The 26,872-nt window shown below is 43.7% G+C and overlaps 1 protein-coding gene across 3 annotated transcripts in view; it reads left to right on the top strand.

The window, feature by feature from the left end:
* Positions 1 to 224: 224 nt before the first annotated feature.
* The window catches only part of LOC308336527 (palmdelphin-like), a 28,804-nt gene continuing 2,156 nt past the window's right edge, over positions 225 to 26,872 (top strand). Inside the window, exons 1-13 of one of the 3 annotated variants that reach the window (XM_080793896.1) lie at positions 225 to 366; positions 13,454 to 13,505; positions 13,822 to 13,842; positions 15,819 to 15,899; positions 16,573 to 16,709; positions 18,349 to 18,463; positions 20,449 to 20,473; positions 21,526 to 21,645; positions 21,842 to 22,169; positions 22,638 to 22,762; positions 22,956 to 23,283; positions 24,022 to 24,085; positions 24,122 to 24,545. In XM_080793896.1, coding sequence (XP_080650022.1) covers positions 13,461 to 13,505; positions 13,822 to 13,842; positions 15,819 to 15,899; positions 16,573 to 16,709; positions 18,349 to 18,463; positions 20,449 to 20,473; positions 21,526 to 21,645; positions 21,842 to 22,169; positions 22,638 to 22,762; positions 22,956 to 23,283; positions 24,022 to 24,085; positions 24,122 to 24,545 — 1,813 coding nt within the window. In that variant the 5' untranslated portion in view covers positions 225 to 366; positions 13,454 to 13,460. Of the gene's footprint in view, positions 367 to 13,453; positions 13,506 to 13,821; positions 13,843 to 15,818; positions 15,900 to 16,572; positions 16,710 to 18,348; positions 18,464 to 20,448; positions 20,474 to 21,525; positions 21,646 to 21,841; positions 22,170 to 22,637; positions 22,763 to 22,955; positions 23,284 to 24,021; positions 24,546 to 26,872 lie in introns of all 3 variants that reach the window. The other 2 variants (XM_080793894.1, XM_080793895.1) reach the window with 2 other exon arrangements.

Raw genomic sequence — 26,872 nt, 5'->3', positions numbered from 1 at the left:
CTATTGTAAACGGCCTTGAGTGTCTGTGTCTGCACGCTTACTCGCGTGTGTGTGTGCGCGTGTGTGTGTGTGTGTGTGTGTGAGAGAAACGTCATTGTTTGGCAGTGGTATGCTGCTGGATGGCACATGGCTCTACAAGCGACTTGAGAGAGAGAGAGAGAGAGAGAGAGAGTAAGCCTTTCTCAGCCACCCTGCTCTGTTCTCCTTAGTACACGCTCTCTCCGGGCTCAGTAATGCTGGATCCATCTACACCGCGCTCAACACAGTGATACCCTATCCATCTACACACACACACACACACACACACACACACACACACACACACCGCTTCACAGTTCACACTCCTCGAAAGCAACCCACAAATCGGTGAGTCATTAATTGTCTCCTTTTAATTAATTCTCTGTTCATAGTGTCTGTCATTTAGTTTAATCACGTTTGTCATTTCTTCCAGTGAGTGTAAACGGTGTATTCATGTACTTGACTGTGATCGATGACACTGTGAAATCCTCAGTAAGTGATTCTTTTGAGAGGGACAATAGTTTTTATACTGCAATAGTAATCATTGCTATATGATTATGACTGTTTCTTCATAAAAACACATTTTACCGGATAAACAAGTGACTCAACAAAGTGTTGGAACACTATGAAACTGAAGCTGATAAATGGATGGAAATTGGCAACCCACTGGAAAATGTATTTTCTGTTTAAACTAAAGAGATGAAGAGACAGCGCGAGACCCCTGAACAAACACTTTTCACAGATTTGTATTATTATTACAAAACATAAATTAAACACCTACACAGTATCCCCATCGGATATTCGAAAATTTCACAAAGTTCACAAAGCATTATATATTATGCCACACTGTGAGTTTACAGATCGGCGATTACAAGTTATTATAGTACTTATTCCAACTCTGTTTTTAACATCCAAGTCAGTCTATAACACAGAGGTTCTCAACATGGGGTCCAGGGACCATCAAGAGTCATATAGGCTACAAATGGACCCTTATACGAATCTGTGTAACAAATGGAGCCAAATGGACCCTTATGGGTCTGTAACTGTAATGAATTGACCATTTACAGCCGGTGTGTAAATATGAGATGGTGGTCCTTGGAACAGGTCTATCACATCAGTCAGTGTGTGTCGATGTCGGTGTTTGAGGTAATGAGCTATATCGAGGATGGAGCGGGGGATCACTTGATTCTATAATCTTTTAATTCCTTTAAGCTGTCGGCGTTTTGACCCACGGGGGAGAGTGTGTGTGTGTGTGTGTGTGCGTGTGCGTGTGCGTGCTGGGGGTGGGGGGGGTGGGATGTAGTCTGTGTGACTTGTTTAATCGGCTGATTTAAACGTGCCCGGCTTTGTACTGACGACCACTTTCACTCACGGACTGACCAGTGTCCACACACACACACACACACACACACACTCTTGTTTATTGTACAGAAACTCTGCTCAAACAAAACCACTGAACAAACCTAACGGGAGTGTGTGGGTGCATGTGTGGTTGGCTACTTCTCTCTCTCTCTCTCTCTCTCACTCACTCACTCACACACACACACACACACACACACACACACACGTGTCACACATACACACACACACTAGACACCCACCTCCACATGCTGTTATGCATAGAGCTCCAGTCACCCTGCTGTGGTCTCTCTGCTACCCACTCATCTCAGAGTACATCACAGCAGCAGCAGAGAGATTATAGACACATCTTAACCCATTCTGACCGGGCACACCATTTTGGTGTTAGCATCATGTTATGCTTTACCTATTGAAAAATAGCAGATCTACAAGCTCATATTGCGCCACCGAGTGGCGCGATACGAGCTTGTAGGTCTGCTATTTTGAAAAATTCGAAGAACGACTGACATTTTAGAATCTGATCTCAGGTCAGAATGGGTTCATCAGACCAGTGTGTGTCCAGTGGAAACCTCGTATGAATCTGATCTCAGGTCAGAATGGGTTAAAGGACCATGCCACGTCACCACTTTTCAACCTATCTTCATATAATTGGTCCTCACTAAATGTTCATGATAAAATACCACCATTTGTTCTACTCCGTCTGTGTCTCAGTGGCGTGCACAGACATTTAGAGGGGCAGGCGCTCAAGTGAAAAAGGGGCACCTTTGTGCATCGAGTGGAACCGGCCAGTTGCCTTGACTTAACCCATTCTGAACGGGAACCCATTTTGGTGTTATAGCATCATGTTATGCTTTAGCTATTGAAAAATAAGCTAATAGCGCGCCACTCGGTGGCGTGCTAATAGCTTGTAGATCTGCTATTTTTGTAAAAATCGAAGAACGACTGACATTTTTCAGGTCAGAATGGGTTCATCAGACCAGTGTGTGTCCAGTGGAAACCTCGTATGAATCTGATCTCAGGTCAGAATGGGTTAAGAGGTCCAAGAGGTGGAATTGCGCAATGGCTGACATCTCTCTACCAGCCACATAATATGACGGGTTTCCCCTGTGGCACAATCGTTATGCAAATGCCCAATCACAATTTGCGTCCTCACTTTTTCCGTCTTTACTTTTGTCTCCGATGTTTGTGTTTACACAAACCCAGAAAGCTGGGCATAGGAGGGGATGGCGGCGGCGCCCCTCAAAATTGAGGAGGTATGATTGGACAAAAACAGAGGAGGTAGTGTCTTGATTGGTCAAAAACAGGGGAGGTAGTGTCTTGATTGGTCAAAAACAGGGGAGGTAGTGTCTTCAGTGTTCTCACGTAATTATATCAACCTGGTGTAATTACCGTACTATGTAAGAAGATATAATATTTATCGATTCCTGTTTTGAACTTCAGTTCCCATCCTCAATTCAGAATTAATTTTGCTAGCAACTTTCCCTGATTTTTGAATGGCCAACCAGACCACGACTGGACTGCATTCGGATTGGTTCACCAATCCTGATCCACATAAACGTCAAACATCAAAATGGTGTCAGTGACACAAACGCTCAACAAAACGTCCACCCTGTTAAAGGGATTGTGACATTAAAACAAAAGTTTTTGTGGAAATGGTTCAGTAAAGTAGATCCTTGTACAGTACTTGGTCCACCATTGTGTGAATGTGTCCATGTTGTACAGGTACTAGTCGTGCAGACTGTTAATCCGGTAGAGGTCAGAGGTCAGATTAAAGCAGGGATTAGTAGATGTGTGACCAGGTGAGCAGAGGACAGGTTAAGAGAGGACATGCAGGGTCAGCAGTGGTACGCACAGCAGTACTGGGACAATTATTACATAATCACATGAAAGCATAGTAATGATTTGTCCTGATCACAATTATTATTGCCTAATTGTTGGAATCGTCTCAATCATGTTAGAGCTGCAAGAAAAAAAATCTTCAAATCAAATTGCGATAATCAACACGTCACAATATGACAGGTTATGGGATTGCAGATTGGCTATTGTCGAATAGCCGACGTGTAACATTTTAAAATTGTACTTAAGTAGTACTTGAGTAAATGTACTTTGGGGTTTCCCTGGCTTCCATGTTGACTTGGCAGACTGCAGTAGTATGTGTTTGAAGGGTGTCTCTGGTGTCACATAGAGTGGGTGCTGACGTTGTGACCTGTGAATGATAGGACCTCATATTCACTGACACTTAGATGTGTTGACTACCAAAATACTCCACAGTAAGTACCAGACGACAAATGACCAATGACCACATGATCAATGGTGGACGGTATAATAAAGTATGGATCCTTTCAAAAAATCCAAGTACTGTTGCTTACTTACTTTCATGTATCTTTCACTTACTTAACTGTATTAATTCATAGCACATTTCTAGGGAAGGAGTCAAGGACCCCTGTCCCCTGGGACCCAAACTTACAAAATTGAGTGTACAGTAAGCCTTAAGAGTAATATTTGACCAGGAGTATCTATAGATTCTATACTTTGACTCAAGTACTGGGGTTGAGTACTTTGCCCAGCATTGCACCACCACTAAAACGTCTGGGTTTCCGAGGCTACGCCACCACTGAAACATGGAGATGCAAGGTTTATGCCCAACAGTGATGATATGTTTTCTCATTTGACTGACATCATCAAAATGTAGTCCATCTGTACACAAACTAGCTTCCTTTTTTGACGTTAATACCCTTCTTATCTGCCCTGTGCAGCTCTGTTCCAAACACCATAGCTTTGAAACATGATTGACATCCTTTGCTTCCCTCTGCCCTCCCGTTCAACCCGAACCGTCTCCGTATATCTGTTCCTTCATTTGACAGCCTTCCCTGCATGTGTTCTCCCCAGCTAACCTGCTTTACAGAATCAAATTTCCGGTGCGCAACAACACAGACACAAAATGAAGTATGAATCAATCATGCTTTGGAGAAGAAAGCCAAGAGTAAGACATGTTGAACTGAACTCTATGGAATCCAAATGACTAAGTCAGTCAGTGAATGTGTTTAGTGTTGATTGGAAGGTCTAAAGAATGATTCAACATTAAATGTTGTTGTTACAGATACATATATTTTATTTGATCTCTCTTTGAGCTTTCTGCTTGGGAATCGGAACGTTTCTGAGGTCGACCCCCCCCCCCCCCCCCCCCCCCCCGGTTCAGTGTTGAAGTGTCCTTGAGCCAAGACACTGAACCCCTAACGGCTCCCGATGTGCAGTTTGGTGCCTCGCATCATGGTATCAATTGGTCCCTGATGCTTCTATCCACTCTTTATATAGATGTGTGTGGGTGAGAAAATGGGTGTGTGTGTGTGTGTGTGTGTGTGTGTGTGTGTGCACGCATGTGTGCACGCATGTGTGTGTTTGTGTGTGTGTGTGTGCGCACGCACGCATGTGTGCACGCGTGTGTGTGTGTGTGTGCGCGCACACGCATGTGTGTGCGTGCGCAGGCGTTTTTTGAAGGTTAGGTATGCATGTGTTTAAATGACGTAACAATAGATTCAGTGTACACACTGGATATCATATTTATAAATTACTGGTTTTGTTTGACACAAAGAATATCACTGTTTGTTCCTCCTCATTGGAAGAGAGAGCCCATTCATCAGCTGCAGTTTTATTTTGCTGTTCCAAATGTGTTTGTGCTCATTCTGTGTGTCTCCAATTTTACTTGCTTACTCTGAAATCAGTATGGGTTCTCCCTCCTCGGCTTTGCCACGTGTTCAATCATCCTGAGTGGGCGTTATTTCAGCTACCGGTGCGGCATCTTATCTTTATCTTATCTTACTTTTCACCAACTAATGCAATGGGAGCTGTGCCTCATTTACATTAAGTGCTGACAAGAGTGTGCGGACATCTGCGTCTCATACAACACACACACACTGGACAGCTGGACATTTCAGTGATCCATGCATGCGATGACAGCACTGTGTGAACACCAGCCGTACATAAATACACATCCCTGCTCCTGTGTCTGTGCTCCTGAGGTATTTTGAGCAGCATGAAACGCTAGCGTGGGTCTGTTCCCTATAGTTGATCCCCTAAGGCACAAAGACACTTTAGTAGATAGAGGCTCGGGTTGTGAAGTTACCTTCTCAATATGTAATGGAAAAAGCCATCGTGACATGTTGATGTAACTTTTGTTTTGTGGAAGACACATAGAGGAGTGAAGTGTGTGGACGGAGATCAATACAGTGTTGCGTTTGTAGTCGCACATCAAACAGTCCATGCCGACAGACTGAACTGCAGAAATAACACCTCACCGGCGCATCGAGCATCTCATAAATTACACATGATGTCAGGTCACTTGGAAATGAAAGAACTAAAAGCTCTGAAGTGCACGCCCGTCCATCTTCAAGTTCAAACGATTTTCCAGGGTCGGGTCGCCGGGGACAACAGTTCCGGCAGAGAGCTTATTTGCACTTCATGATGTTTATATACTTTGACTATTTGAAAATAGGAAAACTATCACAGCACATTGTGAGCATTGTGACATTGGCTATTTTCGAAACATTTTGAAGATGTTTGATATACTGTACAAGAAATGGAGATACTCAAAGTAAATTGTACTTAGCCTACCGTACGTACAGTACTTGAGTAAATGTACTTATAGAAGTTTACACAATTAAGAGAATGTAGAAGAATTGTTATTTTGATCAAGATATTCAAAGTTTTGGGTCTGAGAGGCAAATTCTCATGCAATGGTGGTCCGTGGCTCAAATGCCCAATGAATAATGGGCCTTGACATGAAAAGGGTTGAAAACCACTGCTGTTGTACAGTATGCTGCAACATTTTAGTCTCCATTTGTGGCTTTCAGTAGAGCTGTAGTTGACTAGAATTTCGCCCCCCTTCGGGGGGCTCAATCCTAGTGTCGTTGCAGCGCAATATGGGAAGAAGGAAATTGCGGGAGTTGACAGACTCAGAACCGAATAGTTCTGATGATCCTCATGGGGGCTACCCGCAGCCCCGCCTCCCCGCAGCCCCCCCCCCCCCCCCCACAGCGGTGGAAAAAAATAAGTTGATGTTTTCACTGGTACTTTGGGTAGGCTACAGCAGTGATACTCAACCTCAGGCCCGCGGGCCACATCAGGCCCGCGGGACCATTATGACTGGCCCACCAATGAAAATCTAAAAAAAAGGAAAAAAAAATCTGGAAAATGAAATAAAAATAAATAAATCTGAATGAAGTTATCTTTAATTACATTATTATAAGTAATACTATTAGAGTTGTACTATTACTCGAACGAAAATGAAAGTGTGGGGCGGGGGGGGGGGGGGGGGGGGAGATGCAATGCAAATGAAAGACATATACTGTGTATCCCTATTCCCTGACATAATTTTATAGCTAAACGGACAGAATTCTATTTTATTTGAATGATGAAACCCAGCTGCCATTAATAGTTCTTCACTTATAGCTATCTATTTTCAGGTAGATTGTTTTATTTTACTCAGTCAGCCATATCACTACTACATTTTTTTCATGAAAAAGGTCATAGCTGGGTAATCTATTTTCAGGCAAATTGTGTTTATTGTATTTTATTTTACTCAGCCATAACAATTTATTTTCTGTTAACCAACTTGCTGGCTGGCAGGCAGGCAGACAGCTACTCATAGACAGGCAGACAGACAGCTACTCATGGATAATTGGACAGGCAGGCAGTCAGACAGCTACTCATAGACAGGCAGACAGACAGCTACTCATGGAGAATTGGACAGGCAGGCAGACAGCTACTCATAGACAGGCAGACAGACAGCTACTCATGGAGAATTGGACAGGCAGGCAGGCAGACAGCTACTCATAGACAGGCAGACAGACAGCTACTCATGGAGAATTGGACAGGCAGGCAGGCAGACAGCTACTCATAGACAGGCAGACAGACAGCTACTCATGGACAATTGGACAGGCAGGCATGAAGGCAGACAGCTACTCATAGACAGACAGACAGCTACTCATGGACAATTGGACAGGCAGGAAGGCAGACAGCTACTCATAGACAGACAGACAGCTACTCATGGACAATTGGACAGGCAGGCAGGCAGACAGCTACTCATAGACAGACAGACAGCTACTCATGGACAATTGGACAGGCAGGAAGGCAGACAGCTACTCATAGACAGGCAGACAGACAGCTACTCATGGACAATTAGGCAGGCAGGCAGGCAGACAGCTACTCATAGACAGGCAGACAGACAGCTACTCATGGACAATTAGGCAGGCAGGCAGACAGCTACTCAGACAGGCAGACAGACAGCTACTCATGGACAATTGGACAGACAGGCAGGCAGGCAGACAGCTACTCATAGACAGGCAGGCAGACAGCTACTCATAGACAGGCAGACAGTAAGACAGCTACTCATTGACGGACAGACAAATAACTACTCATGGACAGACAGACAGGCAGGCAGGCAAAGAGCTACTCATGTTATGTTATTATGTTATTATAACAGCTACTCATGTTATGTGCAATCATTTGTGCAGTTATGGAAACAGCTCTTTGTGTTTATGCAAGAAAATGTAACACATTTATTTATTTACATATTGTGTGCATGCACATTGTACTTTCCGCCGCGGATTTATTTATTTCCCAAATGGTGTAAAATTGAGTTCTTTAGCATACTTTTACCAATGAATTAGCCTATACACAGACAACGACTGATTAGCCTATTTTGGACGATATGGGTCTTTTCTCGAGTCACTCCGCTGAAAGTGTCAGTGTTGCTGCCTTACACACCCGCCGCCTATGGGCACTGTACTGTAGGCATATAATACCTGGCTAGGTGAAAACAAAAGAATCCCGATTAGCATTTGAGTACTTTTAACACCTCTGAACAGCCGGCGGAATTCCAGAGCATGTGTAAATACGCTAGTATGCAGTCTGTGACAGAGTCACAGAGTGTCAATAATTCCCAGAAAATCTGTAATGTTAATATAAAATGTCCACGAAAATCCTCATGGGGGCTAAAAGGGGCTATTTAATTCTTCATATAGCCCCCACAGACTCGACGTCGTTGGACAGACTCCACTTAATGTTTCAGCTGTGTTTTTAAACTCAGTAGTGTGCCCTGCACACAGAGCACACTCGCAATTGCAGCTGGAGGGCGACGCGACACACACACCCCCCCCCCCCACACACACACACACACACACACGCACACTTTTTTTCGCTCGAAATTCTTATTCACAATGACATCGAGTTGAGTTGTTTGTTTTAAGGGTAATTGTTGCATAAGCGCTATTTCTCCCTCCCCTCCCCTGTGTCTGAAGCAGCTAGCATGGAAGCTATATGGATTATGGAAGCTTTCCCTCATGCCGTTATCCACGCGTCCATCCGATTGCTTTTAATGTAAATGTCCCATCCACTGAGCAAAAGCGATATAAGCGCCTTATTCATTCATTCGATTCATTTGGGTGTGGGGCTGTGCAGTGGTGTGGGCAGCCTTTCTGACGGAGGCTCGGAGCTGCTGCTGCTGACGCTGTTCGAGTCGCATGGAGCAGTATAGAGTAGGCGTGGCGCAGCATTAGAAGGGCGCAGCAAATGCACGACATTGAGGGGTAGAAACCATCCCGGTCGCGTGGTTCATCTAACGCGTGTGTCACTGTGAAGGACTGGCCCCATTAAGTGAACGTAGTTGAGCCCAATATTGGCGTTACGCATTTCACTGGAATAATGTTGTGTGCGCACGTGCACGCTGAGAAAGACATGCACTGCTGTCTCGCCGCCGTATAGCCATTCCTGTGTGTGTGTGTGTGTGTGTGTGCAGGCGTGTGTAGTCGGCATTGGCTGGCAGGCGAAAATAGCAAAAGCTATACGTGTAATGTAAATATTTCGGCACAATCCAAGTAGTGACAATGAACAATGTTGATTTAACTAAGGGATTCGCTGAGTGTTTTATTTTGTAAATACAGGGATTTAGAAGTGATAAGCAAAATAGTGAGCCAATAATTTCTCCCCTTCCTTCTGTCTGTTATCCTGCGAGATCCCTAAAAAGCAAGATGGCTGATTGTGAGAGTGTGAAAAGTACTGTGGGGGCGGGCCTGGTGGGCCTATGAGAACACAGAGCAGTGTTGCCAGGTTTGCGAATTGTAAGCGAGTTGTAGTGTGTGTAAATAGCGTGGTTGTGGCCTTGTTTCTGCCCCTGTTGGGGCAACAGAACATGTAGACCAGTTTCTGTCCACCGCTTTTGGCCACGTGACCAACTTGACAAATGTTAAAATAGATAATGGAAGACTGGCTGACCGTGGATTGTGTCCGGTTTCCCCCGACTGTATATGTCACCAGTAGGGAGGCCAACTAGATGGCTTGGTGACATTTCATTTTCGCATGTCATTGTTTGTGTGGGTGGTGTTGTGGTTTTATTGTCCTGTGTCATTGTTGTGGGGAGGAGGGGGGTATTCTGGGAGATCAAGGTCTTACTTTGGACGAGCGGTCAGAGGGGGGCTGTGTCTACAAACACACCACACACGGGCAACACGCACGCACACACACACACACACACACACACACGGGAATGAACATGAACTTTGCACTGCTATTCTTTCAACTCATTTACTTTGAGGACATTGATTCCGTAACCTGTAGCCTGCGGTCCACCTATGCTTTCTTCTATGGCATAGGCAGCTCCTGGCAGGATCCGCCGGGAGACGCAGCTGCGAGACATGAGGCGCGCGCGCGCTCACACACACACACACACACACACACACACAAAAGCATGCCATACGATCCCATGTGGGCAATGGGCATGGTATTTGAATGACCTCTGTGAATGGAGTTGTGTCCTTGCCAGTTTGGCTGGGTCCACCCTAGCTGCTGACATATTATTTATAACTCATAAACAACATGAAATCATAACTCTGAAATAAACACTACCAGCAACACGTGAGGGGGACTAGAGCTTAATACACAATCACACGATAAGTCTCTCACAATGTCGACATAATCGCCTCATCACAATTCCAGTGATGTACTATATGTTTTATTTGTTTAATCACATTTTGTGAATTCATATCAGATGCCATGAATGAGCTATTAAGCCCTAACCACACTAAAGGGTCATGGCGGTTTTAGCGTTGTCCCTGTGGTGTGATATGTCTTGTTGACCCACGTTGACCCTATAGGTATGTAGGTCGGTGTTGAAGTCGGCAGTACTTGCGCGCTCTGCTTGTGCACAAGTAGGCCATGTATGGCCTACTTGTGTGCAAGGCGCAAGTTGGCACCTTGACGGTGCATTTGTACTTTGCATTGGACTGAGTTTCCCAGAAGCCCTTGCAAGGCAGTTATAGGTCGATTTCCGGTAACGTCATCATAACGCGCCAGCCTTGTCACAATGACGAGTTAAACATTAAGCGTGTTACGCAGGGAAAGAAGACAATGGAATAAAACGCGGGTTTAGCGTGGTATGCAGTGAAGCTGTTAAAGTTGGTGCTGTGACGTTAGATAATTGTCAATTACTTAATGCATGAGAGGGGGAGAGGTGTGGTGGAGTTTGACAGTTTGAGGATCCAATGGAGTTAAGAGGTTTTGTCTGAAGCACTTCATTGGTTCAGACGTAATGGGTGTTCAGTAGCGTCCTAAAGGGTGTTCAGTAGCACCTAAAAATGGAGTTGGGTGGTTTACTCCCACCAGCAACTATATCTAGCCTATATTATTGTAAGACTGAACATGCTGCATGTATCCGTTTAATTATCTTCCGTTCAATCCATATCCGACACGGATTGCACATGGAATGATACAGACTGTACCGTCAAAATTGTACTTATAAGTGCAGTAAATCTTCCACCACTGGCAGCAGCACATGCGGCTGTTCCATGCGTGTGCGTGACAGACAGATTAATTGTGAGGCAGTACACCTACCTACTAAAGCCAAGATCCTGGCAGCTACGCACAGTGCTCTACAGAACACATTTACTATTAACACTCTGTGTAACCACACTGTGATGTCACATTCCTACATGGTCTGTCTGTCTGTCTCTCCCAGTCTTTCTCTCTATCTATGCCTGTCTGTTTGCCCCACTGTTCTAGTCCAGTGCTGTCCAGCAGAGATTTATCACTGTCCATTAAATATCGGTGTAACCACATGGTGATGTCACATATTCCATATTCCTTGCCATGGCAGCCATTTAGAGCTGGCCTGTCATATAAATCCATCATTCAAAAACACGACGTGTCACACACACATGCGCCAGCTGCTTAGCATTCACATCTCTTTGGTGTCACTGGCGCACGCAGGGATGTGTTTTCGATGGGGAACTGCGCATTAGTTCCGACTACTGCTAATCAGACATGCGTGGCCGGTTAAGACTCCCCCATGGCTTCCGCGTGTGGTTATGTTGGCCTGGGTTCCAGCATGAATCGCTTCCGAGAATCCAAATTGTCACTGTGCTAATCAGTCTGGCCAGCAGGCAGCAGACTCGTATTTCAAAATACTACTGTCCCATTGTGCAATTGACTTGCACTAGCAAGTGCAAGTCAATAACATTCGATTGTGGGTTAATAAATATAGGCCTATACAAGGACAAACCAGGAAGTTACGCGGGAATGCCTACTGACAGCCCATATATACAAACAGAAACCCATACATAAACTACGTTAAACAACGTTAAACTCGATTTGCCATTCACTTTATGCATGTGCATGCCCTCTATACAAGCTATAGTTAATTCAGCATTCTTTTATTGACCGGTCAGGCCGGTATGGTAGGCCTCAGGCCCACCATAGGCCTTAGGCCTACCATACCAGGCTTCAGGCCTACCATTGCGTGGCACATCTATGCACAGAATATCTATGTTCACAGTGAAAGGGGGTGTTGTGAAGAACCACACGCCCACTCACTATGCATATTTCCTTTGGGGAAACCCAGCCAATATCAGTCACCATATTATTAAGCACTAGGGACGTTTCTTTTCAATGAGTCTAACATTGACTCTCCTTATCTCTCTCCAGTACAAACAGTGCTGTCAAGTAGAGATTTATCATTGTCCAATAACATCGGCAGCGTAACCATGTTGATGTGACATATTCACATATTCTTGTCTGCCAAGCTCTTTAGAACTATAGCCTGCAGGCATATAAATCCATCATCAAAAACATGACATGTCACAGATACGTGCCAGATGCTTAGCATTCACATCTCTTTGGTGTCACGGGACGTGTCTTCAATGACATTCATATTTCAGTCACGAGAAGCAGGGACGTGTTTTCACTTAATCTACAACATTCAATAGGATAATTGCATGCGGTCTCCAGAAGCAGGCATGCACGTGTTCTCAACGATTCTAACGTTCATTAGAAGGCAAATGTCAATGTGTCACGTTGACCACTGCAGAATGGCGGTGGTGGCATTAGTGAAGCTTCAGTGTGAATCTCAATTCCCATAGTCCTCCAACCTGGCATGGCTGCCTAACACGAACACTCTAGGAGTCTCACTGATGACGACCACCAGTGAACCTGTCCCTTTATAGTCTTGCGTAGCCAGACAGCTATTCCACAATCTCCAAATGCTGTATAGATTCTGGAACTATACTGTAGTGTAGTGTACGCTGTCCGAAAGCAGTGAAACAAAGCTGTCATCTGTTTGTCATTTCCGTTCCGTTCCATTGTCATATTCTAATACAGACCCAATGCCCCATCAGCACCTCAGTGGCTTGTTGTCATATTCTAATACAGACCCAATGCCCCAGCCTGCATCATCAGCACCGGCCTCAGTGTCTTGCCTCACTAAAGACTCCCAACTAACCACACCTCCTGGTATCGAATCCAATCCAGCTTGTGCCTCTATTCTTGTGGCAACCGCAAATATATATTTGTTGCTGATAATGTTTTAGACCGCGACGGAGTCTGACCTACGTGGCCGGTTAAGACTGAGGTTAGGTTAGGGGTAGGGTAGGTATTGTCCGACATACAGACGGTACGTGGCCGGTTAAGACTCACCCGTGGCTTCCGTGTCCCGCGTGATATGTCCCGCGTGCAAAATCTAGGCGCTGTGGTTTCACTTGTTTCCTGTGACCTCTAACCTCTCTGTGACCTTCCTGTACATGTGTTGCAGGGTCAGCATGGAGGAGGCAGACCTGTTGAAGGAGAGACTGCAGGCCATTACGGTAAGAAGTGGGGGCCCTTCGGGGGGTACCGGGGGGGGGGGGGTTTCTTAGTAAGTTTGCTCTGAGGAAGGCTGAGTGCCGAAACGCCTAAGTGAGCTCAGTAAAATGAGAAATTGCATCTGAGTCAGTCTTGCATCTTTTATTTTCCTCAGCTAAATTATTTTCAATTATGTTAGTCATTTTAACCACGTCTGAATCCATACTACCGGTATATACTTTGTGAACATTTCTGCAAATCTTTGAATTATCCTTTTTATGAAGCGAACATTGTAACACAAATATTTGCCAGCTCCATCTTCCCACACACTGATATTAGTGTGGAGTGGTGACGGTGAGTGTGGGTGGGTTTAATGATGAGCCCTTTCAACGCTAGCGCTGCGTGCATGTGTGAGTGTGTGAGTGTGTGAGTGTGTGTGTGTGTGTGTGTGTGTGTGTGTGAGACTGACTGTGCATGGGTGGGTGGGTGGGAAGAAAGGGTGGGTGGGAGGAAAGCTCTCACACAAACAAGGCTGCTGATGTGAATGTAACGTTACTGCTATGAAAGCAGGGTTCCATTTGTGGGGGAAACAGAGATGGCAGGGGCATTGTCTGAACCACTAATGCATGTTTTTACGACACATTTTGGCAAGAATTGTCGATCCGACGATCTGCAAGCTAGATTGGCTATTTTCAACGATAGACCAACCTCAAAATAAGGCTTAATTGGTGAATGTATGTTCTGCAATAATCTAAATCAACTCGATGTGAGACAAGAGAATATACTGAAATAAGACAATAATGTTAACCACACCAGGCTGCTGTGATGCTATTTGTAACGTAACAACTGGCTAAGTGTTATTGTGAACAGGTGGGCACATGCGTACACACACACGCGCACGGCTGCACACGCACACGCACGGCTGCACGCGCGTCGCGCACCCATTTGTATATTGTTGTCAGGGTTGACGGTGTGTTACATGTTGTTGCTGTCGGGCAGAAACATGTATTATTCTTTTATTATTTTTTACCTATGCTGTCCTAATTTGTCATATGAGTGTCATAAAAGAATAGAAATAAATAATATTTGTCTTGTTTTTTTGTTTTTTTTTAAAGTTAAAATAATGATAGTAAAAAATATATAGTGTGTCTCTGAGGGTTTTATAATTATTGAACCAATGAAACGTATTATTCATTAATAATTTTCTTTTTCAATTTTCCGAAAAGCAACCGTTATTTTTTGACATACGAGGTTTCCACTCGACACCAACGGTTTATGGCCCGGAGCAGCTGTGCATGGGCTCAAGTCCAAAGCCAGCAGGACAAATAGTTTCCATGTCGTAACATTTATCTGCACTGTTGTTATGTGGTGGTCAGAGAAGTACTCAGAGGAGAGGACCGTTTCATCCATTTTCAATCTATTTTCATATAATTGGTCCTAAATGGTAAAATGGTACATTTATATAGTGCCTTTATCCAAGGCGCTCTACATAGACTGTGCGTTGCATTCACATATTCACACACCAATGGAGGAAACCATGAAAGGCACCAACCTGTACATTGGGAGCAATTATAGGGGTTCAGTGTCTGGTCTTGCTCAAGGACACTTTGACACCAACTCTGGGGGAGCCCGGGATCGCACTGGGAAACCTCCTGGTTCCCGTTCAGCTGCTCTACGGGCCACTCTACCCCTTATCCACTGCCGCCCCATACTCGCTAATGCTCTCAGTCTCAGAGGAGGGTATAGACATTAGACAATTCAGAAACCTGTCTACCAGTGACATGACATCACATCAGCGGTATAAGCAGATTTAGTCATTTCAAACGTTTCACATTATTTTATTAAATTATTTGTATTAATGCGAGAACAATAGCTTCTGTTAGGCTACAGCCAGCTGACTTTCAGGGAAGAGAAAGACTGCAGTTTATATTAGCTTGGAATCGATGACATGTCACTGGTATAGGCAGGTTTCTGAACTGTCCACAGCCCTCCTCTGAGACACAGACCAATTAAGTAGACAAAAAATTTGTAGCAATTATAATGAGCATTAGTGAGGACCAATTATATGAAGGTAGGTTGAAAATACTTGAAATAGTCCTTAAAGGTTTTGTCGTTTCTTTTACTTAATTGCGAGCACAAATTCTAGTTTGCACAAATTCTAGTTCTTCTTTTCTGTGCATCTAGCCCTCATCAGAAATAACACTTTTCCCCCTAAAAATATAATAGATGGAGAGATTAGGCTGATAATAACGTTATGACGTGTTGTGATCTGCTGTTCATAATCAAATGATTAAATTGGTTCATGACTGTGCTTGGTGCTGTGATTGGTCCCCCAGGACAAGAGGCGGGTCCAGGAGGGTATCTCCAAGAAACGGACAGAGATCGACGAAGAGAAACTGAAACTTCAATATATAAAGGTATAAAGGTTATAATGTGGTTATATAAACAGAAGAATAAATAAAATAAAATAAAAAACTGTACAGTAGTACTGTCACAGGGTAACCCGTGCTCTATATACAAACACACTTGAAACTGTTTCCTATAACATGCAAGTTAACATGCAAGTTTTTTTAACCTTTATTGAAATTGTAATCACTGATTGGTTAGTCGTCTCTCCTGCACTGCTGGTGGCATTTCCCTTGATGAGGAAGGGGCCAAGTGCTATGCAGGAGAGGGGTGTTTCTCCTTATGCTTGGAGTAATTGTCATTGAGTTTCATTCTACTTGTTTAATTGTAACACATTATTGAGAATGTTTAGGTTACTGTTTATTCAAGGTGGTTGATGGAAGTATTTATATTAGTGAAGTATTTGAGAAGAAATGTGCTAATTGAGTCTGTGCCCAGTGGTAGGACCCACTCCTATTTAAAGGAGGCTGCAGGGACAGGCTAGTTAGTTTAGAAGTGGGCAATGACACAGGTAACATCCCTGAGGGAGAGCTACAGGGCCTTGTGTGACACTAGTAGTGCATCCTGTGGATGCAGAGGTCGTTGTTTTATTGCGTCTCTTAACTATAAACTGCGTTTTGCCATTTTAATCTGATACTTTATGGTATATATGATACTAGTGCGTGTACTGTGCGTGCCCAACAGAAGAAGGCTCTGAGGGAACAGTGGTTGATGGATGGACTGAGTCTGAGCCAGCAGACGGAGGAGGAGCAGGAGGCTTTGAGACTTCAGGTCCAAGATGAACGAGAGCAGAGTGTTCAGCTACAGAGCAACATAGACAGGTAACATCATTACGCATAACACCCAGCTACAGAACAACACAGGTAACATTATTACACATAACACCCAGCTACAGAACAACACAGGTAACATCATTACACATAACACCCAGCTACAGAACAACACAGGTAACATTATTACACATAACACCCAGCTACAGAACAACACGGGTAACATCATTACACATAACACTCGGCTACAGAACAACACAGGTAACATCATTACACATAACACCCAGCTACAGAACAACACAAACACAGGTAACATCATTACACATAACACCCAGCTACAGAACAACACAGGTAACATCATTACACATAACACCCAGCTACAGCACCACTGCAAAAGCTGACGTTCGTCCACTAGATGTCGCTCTCTCCTCTGCACATCTCCACACCGGCCTAATATCACATCAAAGAGACAGTACTCAGCCTGCACCATTGTAATGTATTAACGCACTACGCAGTGGCATCAGCCAATGGTCCCTGTCTCCCTGAGTCACGGCTGAGTCATGTCAAGTTATTAAACGCAGCTAGTGCCTGATTAATATAGAGCAAGAATCCACGGGTAGTAATAACCTGTATAAGTCTGAGCTGAATGAAACGAGTTGAGTCCAGAGCCCTGGCCAGCTACATCTTTCCTTCTATCTTTTCTGGCATCACAATTCATGTTCAGGTCCTGATGTACTGTAGGAAGGACATTGAACACTTGTGTGCAGCGTTTGAGTAAGTCCCAGGAAACGTTACTTAGTTCCTGTAACCAAGGCCACATATCTGCTATTATCACTGCTAATCTGCTAATTGAAATAGGGCTTAAGTGGTTCAGTCATAATAATAGCCTACTGTCCCCTTCCTAGAATTGTAGTGGAGACAAAAGTGCAATATTCCCCCTAAACATTCCCCGCCCTATCCCCCCTATTTGAAAAAGACTTATTTAAATTGGCAAATTATCTAGAGAAAGCCTGGGACCTGAGGAAATAGGTATACAGCCAGAAAAAAAGGCTCATGCGAAACACTGTTTAAATGGCTTAAGCATGACTTTCAGCATTGTTTTTAATTGCGCAATTTTAATAAGCTTGCACACTTGGAAATATGATAATATCCTACCAATTTCATATGACATGCTTTTACAAAATATATTTTTTTCACATGTAGGCTATTATTAGTTTAATACATTTTAGGAGTGAAAACATATGTTTAGATGCCTGTGACAGCCTCTCAGCTGGTCAAACAATGCTGCTCCGCTGTTCTACGACAGAAAAACAGGTGAGGAGAAAGCGTACGACAGCTCTCGACCAGACGTGAGTTTTCGGCGTGCACCCATATTTTGGCATACGCACGGTTGATAAATGAGGGCCTATATGTCTGCTACTGGGATCATGACAAAACATGACAATAAACACAATTATTTGGGTCGAACTTTAGAAAGAACTTTTATTTGTTGTTTTTCTTCTTTCTACAGTAATTACATTTTTGTTTATTGTCATGATTTCTCAACCATCCGAGTAGGCTTTGTCCGAGGCTTACAGGTCTTTAAATGAATACTTTTTGAAACGTCTACGTCGACTGCTTCATCTCTCTCCCAGCTAAGGGGTCCTTGTTCTGAGAAACGTTAAAGACCTCTGTTGGATCTTGTCCACAGGATAGACAAGGAGATCGTTGCCCTGGAAACGCAGGAGTTGGACATCTCGGACAATGAGAAGGACATCCTGCGACGCCTCAAGGAGGTGGAGCGAACGCCCGAGGACATCATTAAGGTAGGCGGGGCTTTGCGAAGCCATGCCCCCTCCTGGTCTGCTTTGTTTTTGTTTCACCATGGCAACCGTTGCGCTGTTTCCGCGTCCTACAGTATACAGTGGTGAAAAGTATTTATATTTTTTATTTATGTAGCCTATACTTTGAGTTACAGTACTTCAACTTTACTGGAGTAGTATGTCCATATTGCAAATACTTCTACTCTACTTCAGAGTTATGTAGTAGCCTTATTTTTACTCCACTACAAGTATTTGAGAGTCTCTAGTCACTGTTGCTTACTTTGCAAATTTAGATTATTATTACAAAACACACATTAACCCTTCATGTAATTCAACTAACAGATCTACATGTACAGTACAATCGATTGATTGATCGATCAGAAACATGCTATGAAACTGCATCTGAAACCGTAGCGGGTGATAGGTGGGCCGATAGGTGGGCCGCAAACGCTGATCCAGTAAAATGTATTAAATCACGCACCTAACTAATTCTATCTTTTATTCTCTATTGTCTTTTTCAACTCTTAACTCTTAAACTTCATTTAACGTTTAAAGTTTACATGATGTCTTGTAGATCTGCTATGTTTAAATGTTTAACTTTGACTCAGCTATGGCCTACTGGCGTTGACTGCTTTGTCCACGACTGAACTGTTAGCCTAACCGTGTAAATCTGATCTAAAGCTGATTCTGATTCAGTTTGCTTGGGTCGTTGTTTTGACATGCAAATCTCAGATTGCTGTGATGTGTAATCAGACACCTGTGAGGTTGCTGAAATGTGTTTATTTTTTATTCGATTGTTGCTGATGACTTGGCTGATTAATTTTTAAGGTCATTATATGCTAATCCACATGCTGCATGTTTTATTCCTAAACCCCCGACTGTGTTGGAAATGGCTTTGTTTGTCTAACCAGATGCATTTGCTGGAGACAATGTGCGCGCGCTGTTTATGTGTGGGTGGTTGTGTTATTTCCATCTGTAGTGTGCCTGCAAGGTGTCAGGCAATACTAATGGCTTCCAGAAATTATATTTTCTTCTTCAATTCTGCCACCTCCGCCATGCGACCGTTTCCAAGCCATACAGCATGGCTGGTCTCACTAACGTCTTATACATATTTTCCACTCATTCTTGCTGGTATCCTTCTGTCACAAAATCACTATCGTGGACAAAAGCGCTATAAGCTCATTGTCCTCTTCTTCCTCTGCTTTTAACCACTTGAACCGCAGTATCCATTTTCGGGGGCCAAGAATTGCATATCTACAAGCTCACAGCGTGCCATGCTGGAACTCATTGTGAGCTTATAGATCTGCTGTTCTTGGTTTACTTTGAATTTAGACTCAAGTAAAAAGGTTGAATACAGGACTTGGTGCCTTGTTCATTGTGGTGTTTCTACTTTACTTAAATTAATACATTGCAGTGATCCTGGGTCCTACTTCAACGACGTTAGAGTACAGTATTGAGTACAGTATTGCATCCCAGGACCCCCGGAGGGTGACACCATTGCGTTCTTTTCTCAATTTAGTGAGACTATAAGGATGCAGGAGGCAGGCTATTTGCATCACTGACTTCTGCTATACCATTAATAATAATAATAATAATGATAAACTTTATTTGTATAGCACCTTTCATACATAAATGTAGCGCAAAGTGCTTCACAGGGCAAAAATAGAATACAATAAAACATAAGTAGTAAAAATGATAAAACAATGGCAGAGAACAACATTGAATATAAGAACATAAAAATAAATAAAAACAAATAAAATAATAATAAAAACACCACATGCAGCAAATCAGTCAGGGCAGGGTGGGAACGTGCAAATTAAAACTCAATTAAAAGCAATGTTGTAGAAGTGGGTCTTGAGCTGAGCTTTAAAAATGTCTACAGAGGCTGCCTGACGAAGGTACAGTGGGAGTTTGTTCCATTGAGTATCGCTATAGACGTCTTCGTGATATCATGGCTCGTTTGAACTTGAACAACTTTATTCACACAGGAGTTGAACGCCGAACTCCGGGCTGGTAAGTACTAGCATGTGTGTTATTAACATACCGTATAACAGTCCTACAGTGTGCATGTACATACATGCTGGTCGGTGCAAACCTTGTACGTCCGAAACCATTCATTTCATTGTGATTATTTTTCATTAAATAGTGAAAATTGCCGATCTAAAACCTCACACAACACGTTGCGTTGCATCGTATTGAGAGCTTGTAGATCAGCTATTCTATTTGTGCGACATTTTGTACGATTTAAGGACATTAATTTACATAAATATGAAGAATACAGTATACAGTATATATGAGGTTTGTCCCCGACAGCAACGAAGTATGCATTATAATATATATTTGACTACTACTGTGTATCACAATAACTATAATAATGACTACTATATACTAATGACTATATCACAATATAGAGCTTATAACTCTATTTTTATATAACATAACAATTACATAACAATTACACTTCCCAAAGTGTAATTGCCATGCTATATTTCTTTGGCATGTCTCAATACTATCTTGTATAAAGGTCAATTTATGATTTGTGTCGACCAACTGTCACATAACCTTATGAGAAATGAGCATTCGTACTGTCCGTGACTTGCCAGCATGACCCCAGACCACAGTTTGAGAACCACAGCATCAGAGGATGCAACATTTTGGGAAGGGGTCTGCGAGCGAGCGAGCGCTCATTTTTCCCAGAGATTACGTGACACCCTTTATTATGAAGCTTTCTGTTTTGCATCGTGCAGTTGGAAACTAAGCATGAATTGACTTGACCTAACATACGGCTTCTGACGCTACAGTGCTAATGCCTGATTTTATATTCGTGCACGTCTACTAGCTAGATCGGCTACTTTGGTGTACGCCACTGACAACCGTCTAAGTCCAAATCAACACTAACAATGGCTAAATAAGTTAACTAAGTGTGCATGTATTGCAGTGGTGAAAAGTAACTAAGTACATTTACTCAAGGACTTTTTTCCTTTTATTCTACATTGTGGTATTGCTGCTTTTCCTTGTGAGTCTGAGTAGCTCTTTCCACCACTGACTGTGTGACTAAACCTCAGGTGCTGTGACTGCTGTCCCACCATCACCAGTCTCACAGACTCCACTCACATTCCAAGCAGCACCAGCGAAGAAGAGCACCAGTCCAAAACTACAGACCAATGAAGAAGAACCCAAGAGAGGTAGCGTCTCTCTCTCTCTGTCTCTGTCTCTCTCTCTCTCTCTCTCTCTGTGTTATTATTTCTGGACTTGACCACTTTCACTTTAAACAATGTAAAGAAATTGCTGCAAATAGCAAAAAGAATCTTTCTTTTTACGGCATAAAATGAAACACTGTTCCCATCCTTTCCCAACGTCCGCCCTCTGTCCGGTGGGCAGCCATGTTCGCCATGGAGATAAGCGTGGAGCGTGACATGCGAACCGGCGAGAGCCAGGTGGTCGCCACGGCCACCATCACTCCGGAGGCGGCGAGCGAGCGCGGCGTGAAGGTTTACGAGGACGGCAGGAAGTCGGTGTACGCGCTGCGGCGGGACGGCGGCGGCAGCGGCTCGCCGCGCGCCTGCGACGGAGGAGCGCTGCCGGAGATGACCCCCGTGGAGGTGGAGGAGCTGCTGCGTCAGGCCACCGACACCAAAGTGCCCAGTGAGGTGCAGTACCACCAGCCTGTGTACTCCTCGGCCTATACGTATACTGGAAACAGCAGCAGGTACTGCAGGACAACATTGTTTTCCATGGGTCCCCTTAGTTTTTGTTTGTGGTTTTTAATTATCGTTTCAATGCATTTTCAAAAATACGTTCCCAAAATAGCAAAAAAAAACTTTCATGAATTAATAACAAAATCCAATGATTTATTTTTTCAGTCATGAAAAAATGAAAGAAAAATTGTAAGAAATTCCAAACTGAATTAGAACAAATATTTAAGAAAATTCGCCGATCTAGATCTGCTATTTTCACTAGTTTGGGCCCCGGGCAAATATCTAATTTCTGTTTTGGGTCACGGGCTGAAAAGTCTGTGATGAAATAGCAGTGCCACAAAGTAGAAATACAGTACTATGTTAGTAGGCCTACTAAAGTATTGCAATTAAAATGAACGTATCGTACCAAATTAAATATTTTCCATTATGTGAAAAATATCGATACCGATCACGTCTTTCTTTTTTTTTTTACGAAACAGCAGGCCTTCGACGCCAAGAACACCAAGTCTTGGCGCCAAGTCGCCACAACAGACGAGCAGCTTGACGGGCCACGGTGCTCAAAGCTCTGACGACCAAACGGCGCTCAGACCAGATCTCTCATCAGGTACTGTCGGCCAGGCGTTCTCAAACACTGGGGACCCGTTTGTGGGTCCCAGACACAAGATTTTATTATTTCAAAACATTTTCAAAAAACATTCCCAAAAAAGAGTTATAAACAATCTTTTTCAGTAATTTCATAAACTTTGTAGAGAAAATCATATCATTAATCACAGACATAAATGTCATGATCGTTACAGCCTTGCCTAAAGAATACAAGACCCCCAGCCCCGCGTCTTCCCCGCAAGCCTCCACGTCCACCGACAAAACCCAAGCAAGAGGAGACGAAACCAAACAGATGCTGTCGCACATTCCAAGCCACGCCCACAGTGACTCCTCCAACGTCAAGCATCATCTGCCGTCACAGCCTCAGTGGCCCCGGCCCTGTGCCGAGACCCCTCCCACCCTGACCAACGGACACAGCGGCTACACCAACAGTCCCGCCCCTGTGGCTCTGGTCTCCATCACGGCCAGGTGTGAAGGAATGCCGGCCCCCATGCACCCCGTCTACACGGTCCAAGGCTCAAGGTGATCTTTAGTGTTAAGTCTTGTGTGCAGGTATATACTGTGAGAGTTTAAAAATATATATGTTTTCAACTTTATCTTTTGAGGGACGAAGCCCCTCCTATATTCAGCTATTAGTGTAGATTTTCGTCTTACACAAACATTAAATTCCCATTGACAATGAATGGAGGAATTCGGTCATATGTGGACAAGCAAATGGGCTATTTTTGTCCTACACAAAGTCATTGTCAATGGTAATTTGTTAAATTCCCATTGACAATGAATGGAGACTTCACGTCATGATGTACAATGATAAGAGCGCCCCTCACCTCACACGCGTAGTGGTGAGATTTTTATTTTATTCTTATTCTCCAACACATTCTCACTCCCAACTAATCAACTATGGCCACTTGGTAATCTCCCACCCATCCCTAGGTGTAACTTTCCAACACCACCGATGTGCTACAGTATAGCGTCTATATTTCGGCATCAGCTGTGCCTCAGTCCAATTATGTAGAAATCCCACGGCATCATAATTAGAGGCTGCATTTGGTGGGTTGTGGGTGAGAATGCGTTGTCTTGGACATCATTGCAGCAGCATAGTAACAATGAGAAAGACAATAACATGATCTGTAAAACAAGCAAAAGTCTATACAATATGTGCAATAGCAGCCAGTATGGCACAGTATGGCCCCATACATGACGGTCAACATGTCGAATGTTGTAAAAGTAAATGCTGCCATTGTCTTTGGCGTCGTACAGGACCTCGGAGGGCCGGACAACATCTGGTGCCGACGCGCACAGCCCCGCCCCTCTCATCGAGACAGTCGATTTCGACAGACGGTCGCCGCTCTACCCGGAGAGCGAGGCGTCGTTCAACTTGGTCAACAGCCTGCCGGACGACCTGGGGTCGGGACCCATCACCATGATTTTCATGGGCTACCAGACGGCCGAGGACGATGAGGAGGACCAAGACATCGAGGCCGAACTGGTGATCATCGGCGAGGTCGAGGACGAAGTCCTCCCGCCGCGTGGCGGCCACAGCCGCGGGGACGAGTCTCTCTCCTACCACCCGGAGGGCTACACCAGCAAGGTCTTCAGACCCGCCATGGGCGTGGCCAAGGTGGGCGGTTGCAGAGACGCCGTTGGCCAGACTACGATGTACCCTCACTGTGAAGACTTGCTGCTGCTGCCCGTGAAGCCCACGTTCACTCACAAGCCCGGCCAACGCAGCCCCCTGCCCCCCTGCCCCGGTGGAAGGGTGCCGGACGAGCAGCCATTCACAGGTAGCAACAGCCTTGACGAGATGACTGCGCGCCGTGCAACTGCAAGAACTAACTGAATTAATTTATTTCTTTCTTTCTTTGCCTCCTTCCCTTTATTTCTTTGCCTCCTTCCCTCTCTCTTTCCATTGTTTTATATGCCTCAACAAACTTATCTGCTGTTTTTTATATTAATGCACTGACTCACAAGCTGCTACTTGTGCCTTTCACTAAACTACGTTGCCATCTAGTGGCGAGTTTGTGTCACTACGGCTTCACGTGCCTCAGTTTAATTTATTCTAAAAGGATGTGTGTGTGTGTGTGTCAACTAACTACTTTCCATGTACGTTCTAATTAAAAGCGTTTATAAAATACTGGATGCTGTGTTTGTTTGTTTTGTTGACGCAGTTGTGGAAGAAGTTGGAATCATGGGATCATGGGACCCTCTGGGTTTCTTGAGGGGGTTCTAAATGGACCCTTGCAGGTACCGGAGACGGTTCCAAATATGATAGAAGCGATTTCAGCTCCTCAATGTTGGACCATTAAAACAAATAGGGCTTAATGAAGTAGTTCACCCAACAAAAACAAAGAGAACGAAAAATTAGAGAAAAAATCTATCAAACGCCACATGAAGCCTTGAAATGTAGTGGTGTACAATGAATGAATGAATGTACAAAAACTGAAACATGGAAACACTCAATCGAGTAAAAGCATCTCAAATTTGTATTTTAGTACACTACTGTAGTAAATCCACTTGGTTACATTGTCCCCACTGTAGCACCTCAGCATAGTGCAGGTTTAAACACACAGAGTATGATATGATATACTTTCTCCCGAGGAAGAAATTTGTCTTAGACAAAGGGCCCGCATAAGCGTAGCCCTAGTCCATGTCGCCACAGTGCAGCGCCAACATATATACTGAGACGCTGTTTGTCTCTCCACCTGCACTCCAGCTTTCTGCAGTCGTCCTTAAGTGCTCTCCTCCTTTGTTCTCTCCACTTCAGATCGGGCCAGGAGGAGAGACACAGACGTAATGTTTTGAGATGTACTCATCCTTACTGTCGGTTGGAAACCGCATATGTTCAAAACTGATACTGTACCTTTCAGGATATATACGTATGTCCGTCTCTGTTCCCTGGAGTGTGCAGTCCCTTCCTTTTTTTCCTCTTTCTTATATATATATATATATATATATATATATATATATATATTCAAAAATAGCAAAAAGAATAATTCAATTATACAAGCTCGGAATGCTTCACAGTGCGACAATGCGACATGTTTTCAGCTTGTAGCCGCTATTTATGATACCTTTGTGTGACATTGTATTGTGAAGTTTCATCAAAATTTCATGAAATTCATCCCCCCCCAAAAAAAACTACAACATAAAAAGTTAAAATATGGAGATAAGAGGTTTCTGCCCGACAGCAACGTTATGTAACTGTCATTTCTTATGTTACGTAAGACACAATTGAACCGCTTCGGAGATGACTCCAAGGTCTTCTTTATAATTGTATAGACAGAAGAACAAGATTGCCTTGGCGTCATGCCCTTGTGAGAAAAGCTGTACTTTTAGACTACATTTTCACTGAACCTCCGCAACAAGCAGTCCCTCAGGGCTCTGTACTAGTGTATTTTCTGTTTTCACTCTACATTGAATATCTTCCCTGAAAATAGCTGGTCTACAAGCTTACAAGGTTGCAATGTGATGTGTTCTTTTCTGTGAAGGTTCTCCCCACAAAATGGATGCTGGGGTTTAAGTGATTAAAGGTAGTGCAAGTGGTGATATTTTTTTGGTTAAAACTAAATTTTGTTTTGTACTTTTTACTCAAGTCAAACGGTACAAGTGTGAGTAGGTGTAGGCTGGGGTTGCCATTCTAATCAATTGGCTCAGGAAGAGCCTGGAAATTGGACGGGTGTGGGGACTTAGGCTCATTAGGTCCACTGGCAGAGCCTGACTTGATACTTGGGAGTATGTCTTCCATCATGTGTGCGTTTGAACTGACTGCCGTTGTTCAATATGAGACCCACCTTTACTCATTATGAGACCCACCTTTACTAAATAATTTTATATCATAATGTGATGTCGTGCATTCTGTCACCCTACCTTTTTAAAGTAGACCTGCATAAAATGGTGTACTGCAGCTATTTACAACCAGGTAGTGTATAAGTTAAATTGAATACTTAACTTAGTATTTAATACTTGAATACTTATACTTAGTATTTAATACTTAGTACTTTCAAAAGGGTTTATTGGGGCACCTTACAAATTGCATTGTTTGTTCTACTGGCTTAAACATGTCAGTGTTTCTAGTGTTGCACTGTTGACAGCTAAAACGTTCTAAGGTGGT

Source organism: Protomyctophum bolini (assembly GCF_963924005.1).
Source record: "Protomyctophum bolini genome assembly, chromosome: 21".
In the NCBI taxonomy this organism is placed as follows: Eukaryota; Metazoa; Chordata; class Actinopteri; order Myctophiformes; family Myctophidae; genus Protomyctophum; species Protomyctophum bolini.
Note: the sequence above shows the minus strand (reverse complement) of the source record. Positions and strands in the feature narration are given on the sequence as shown.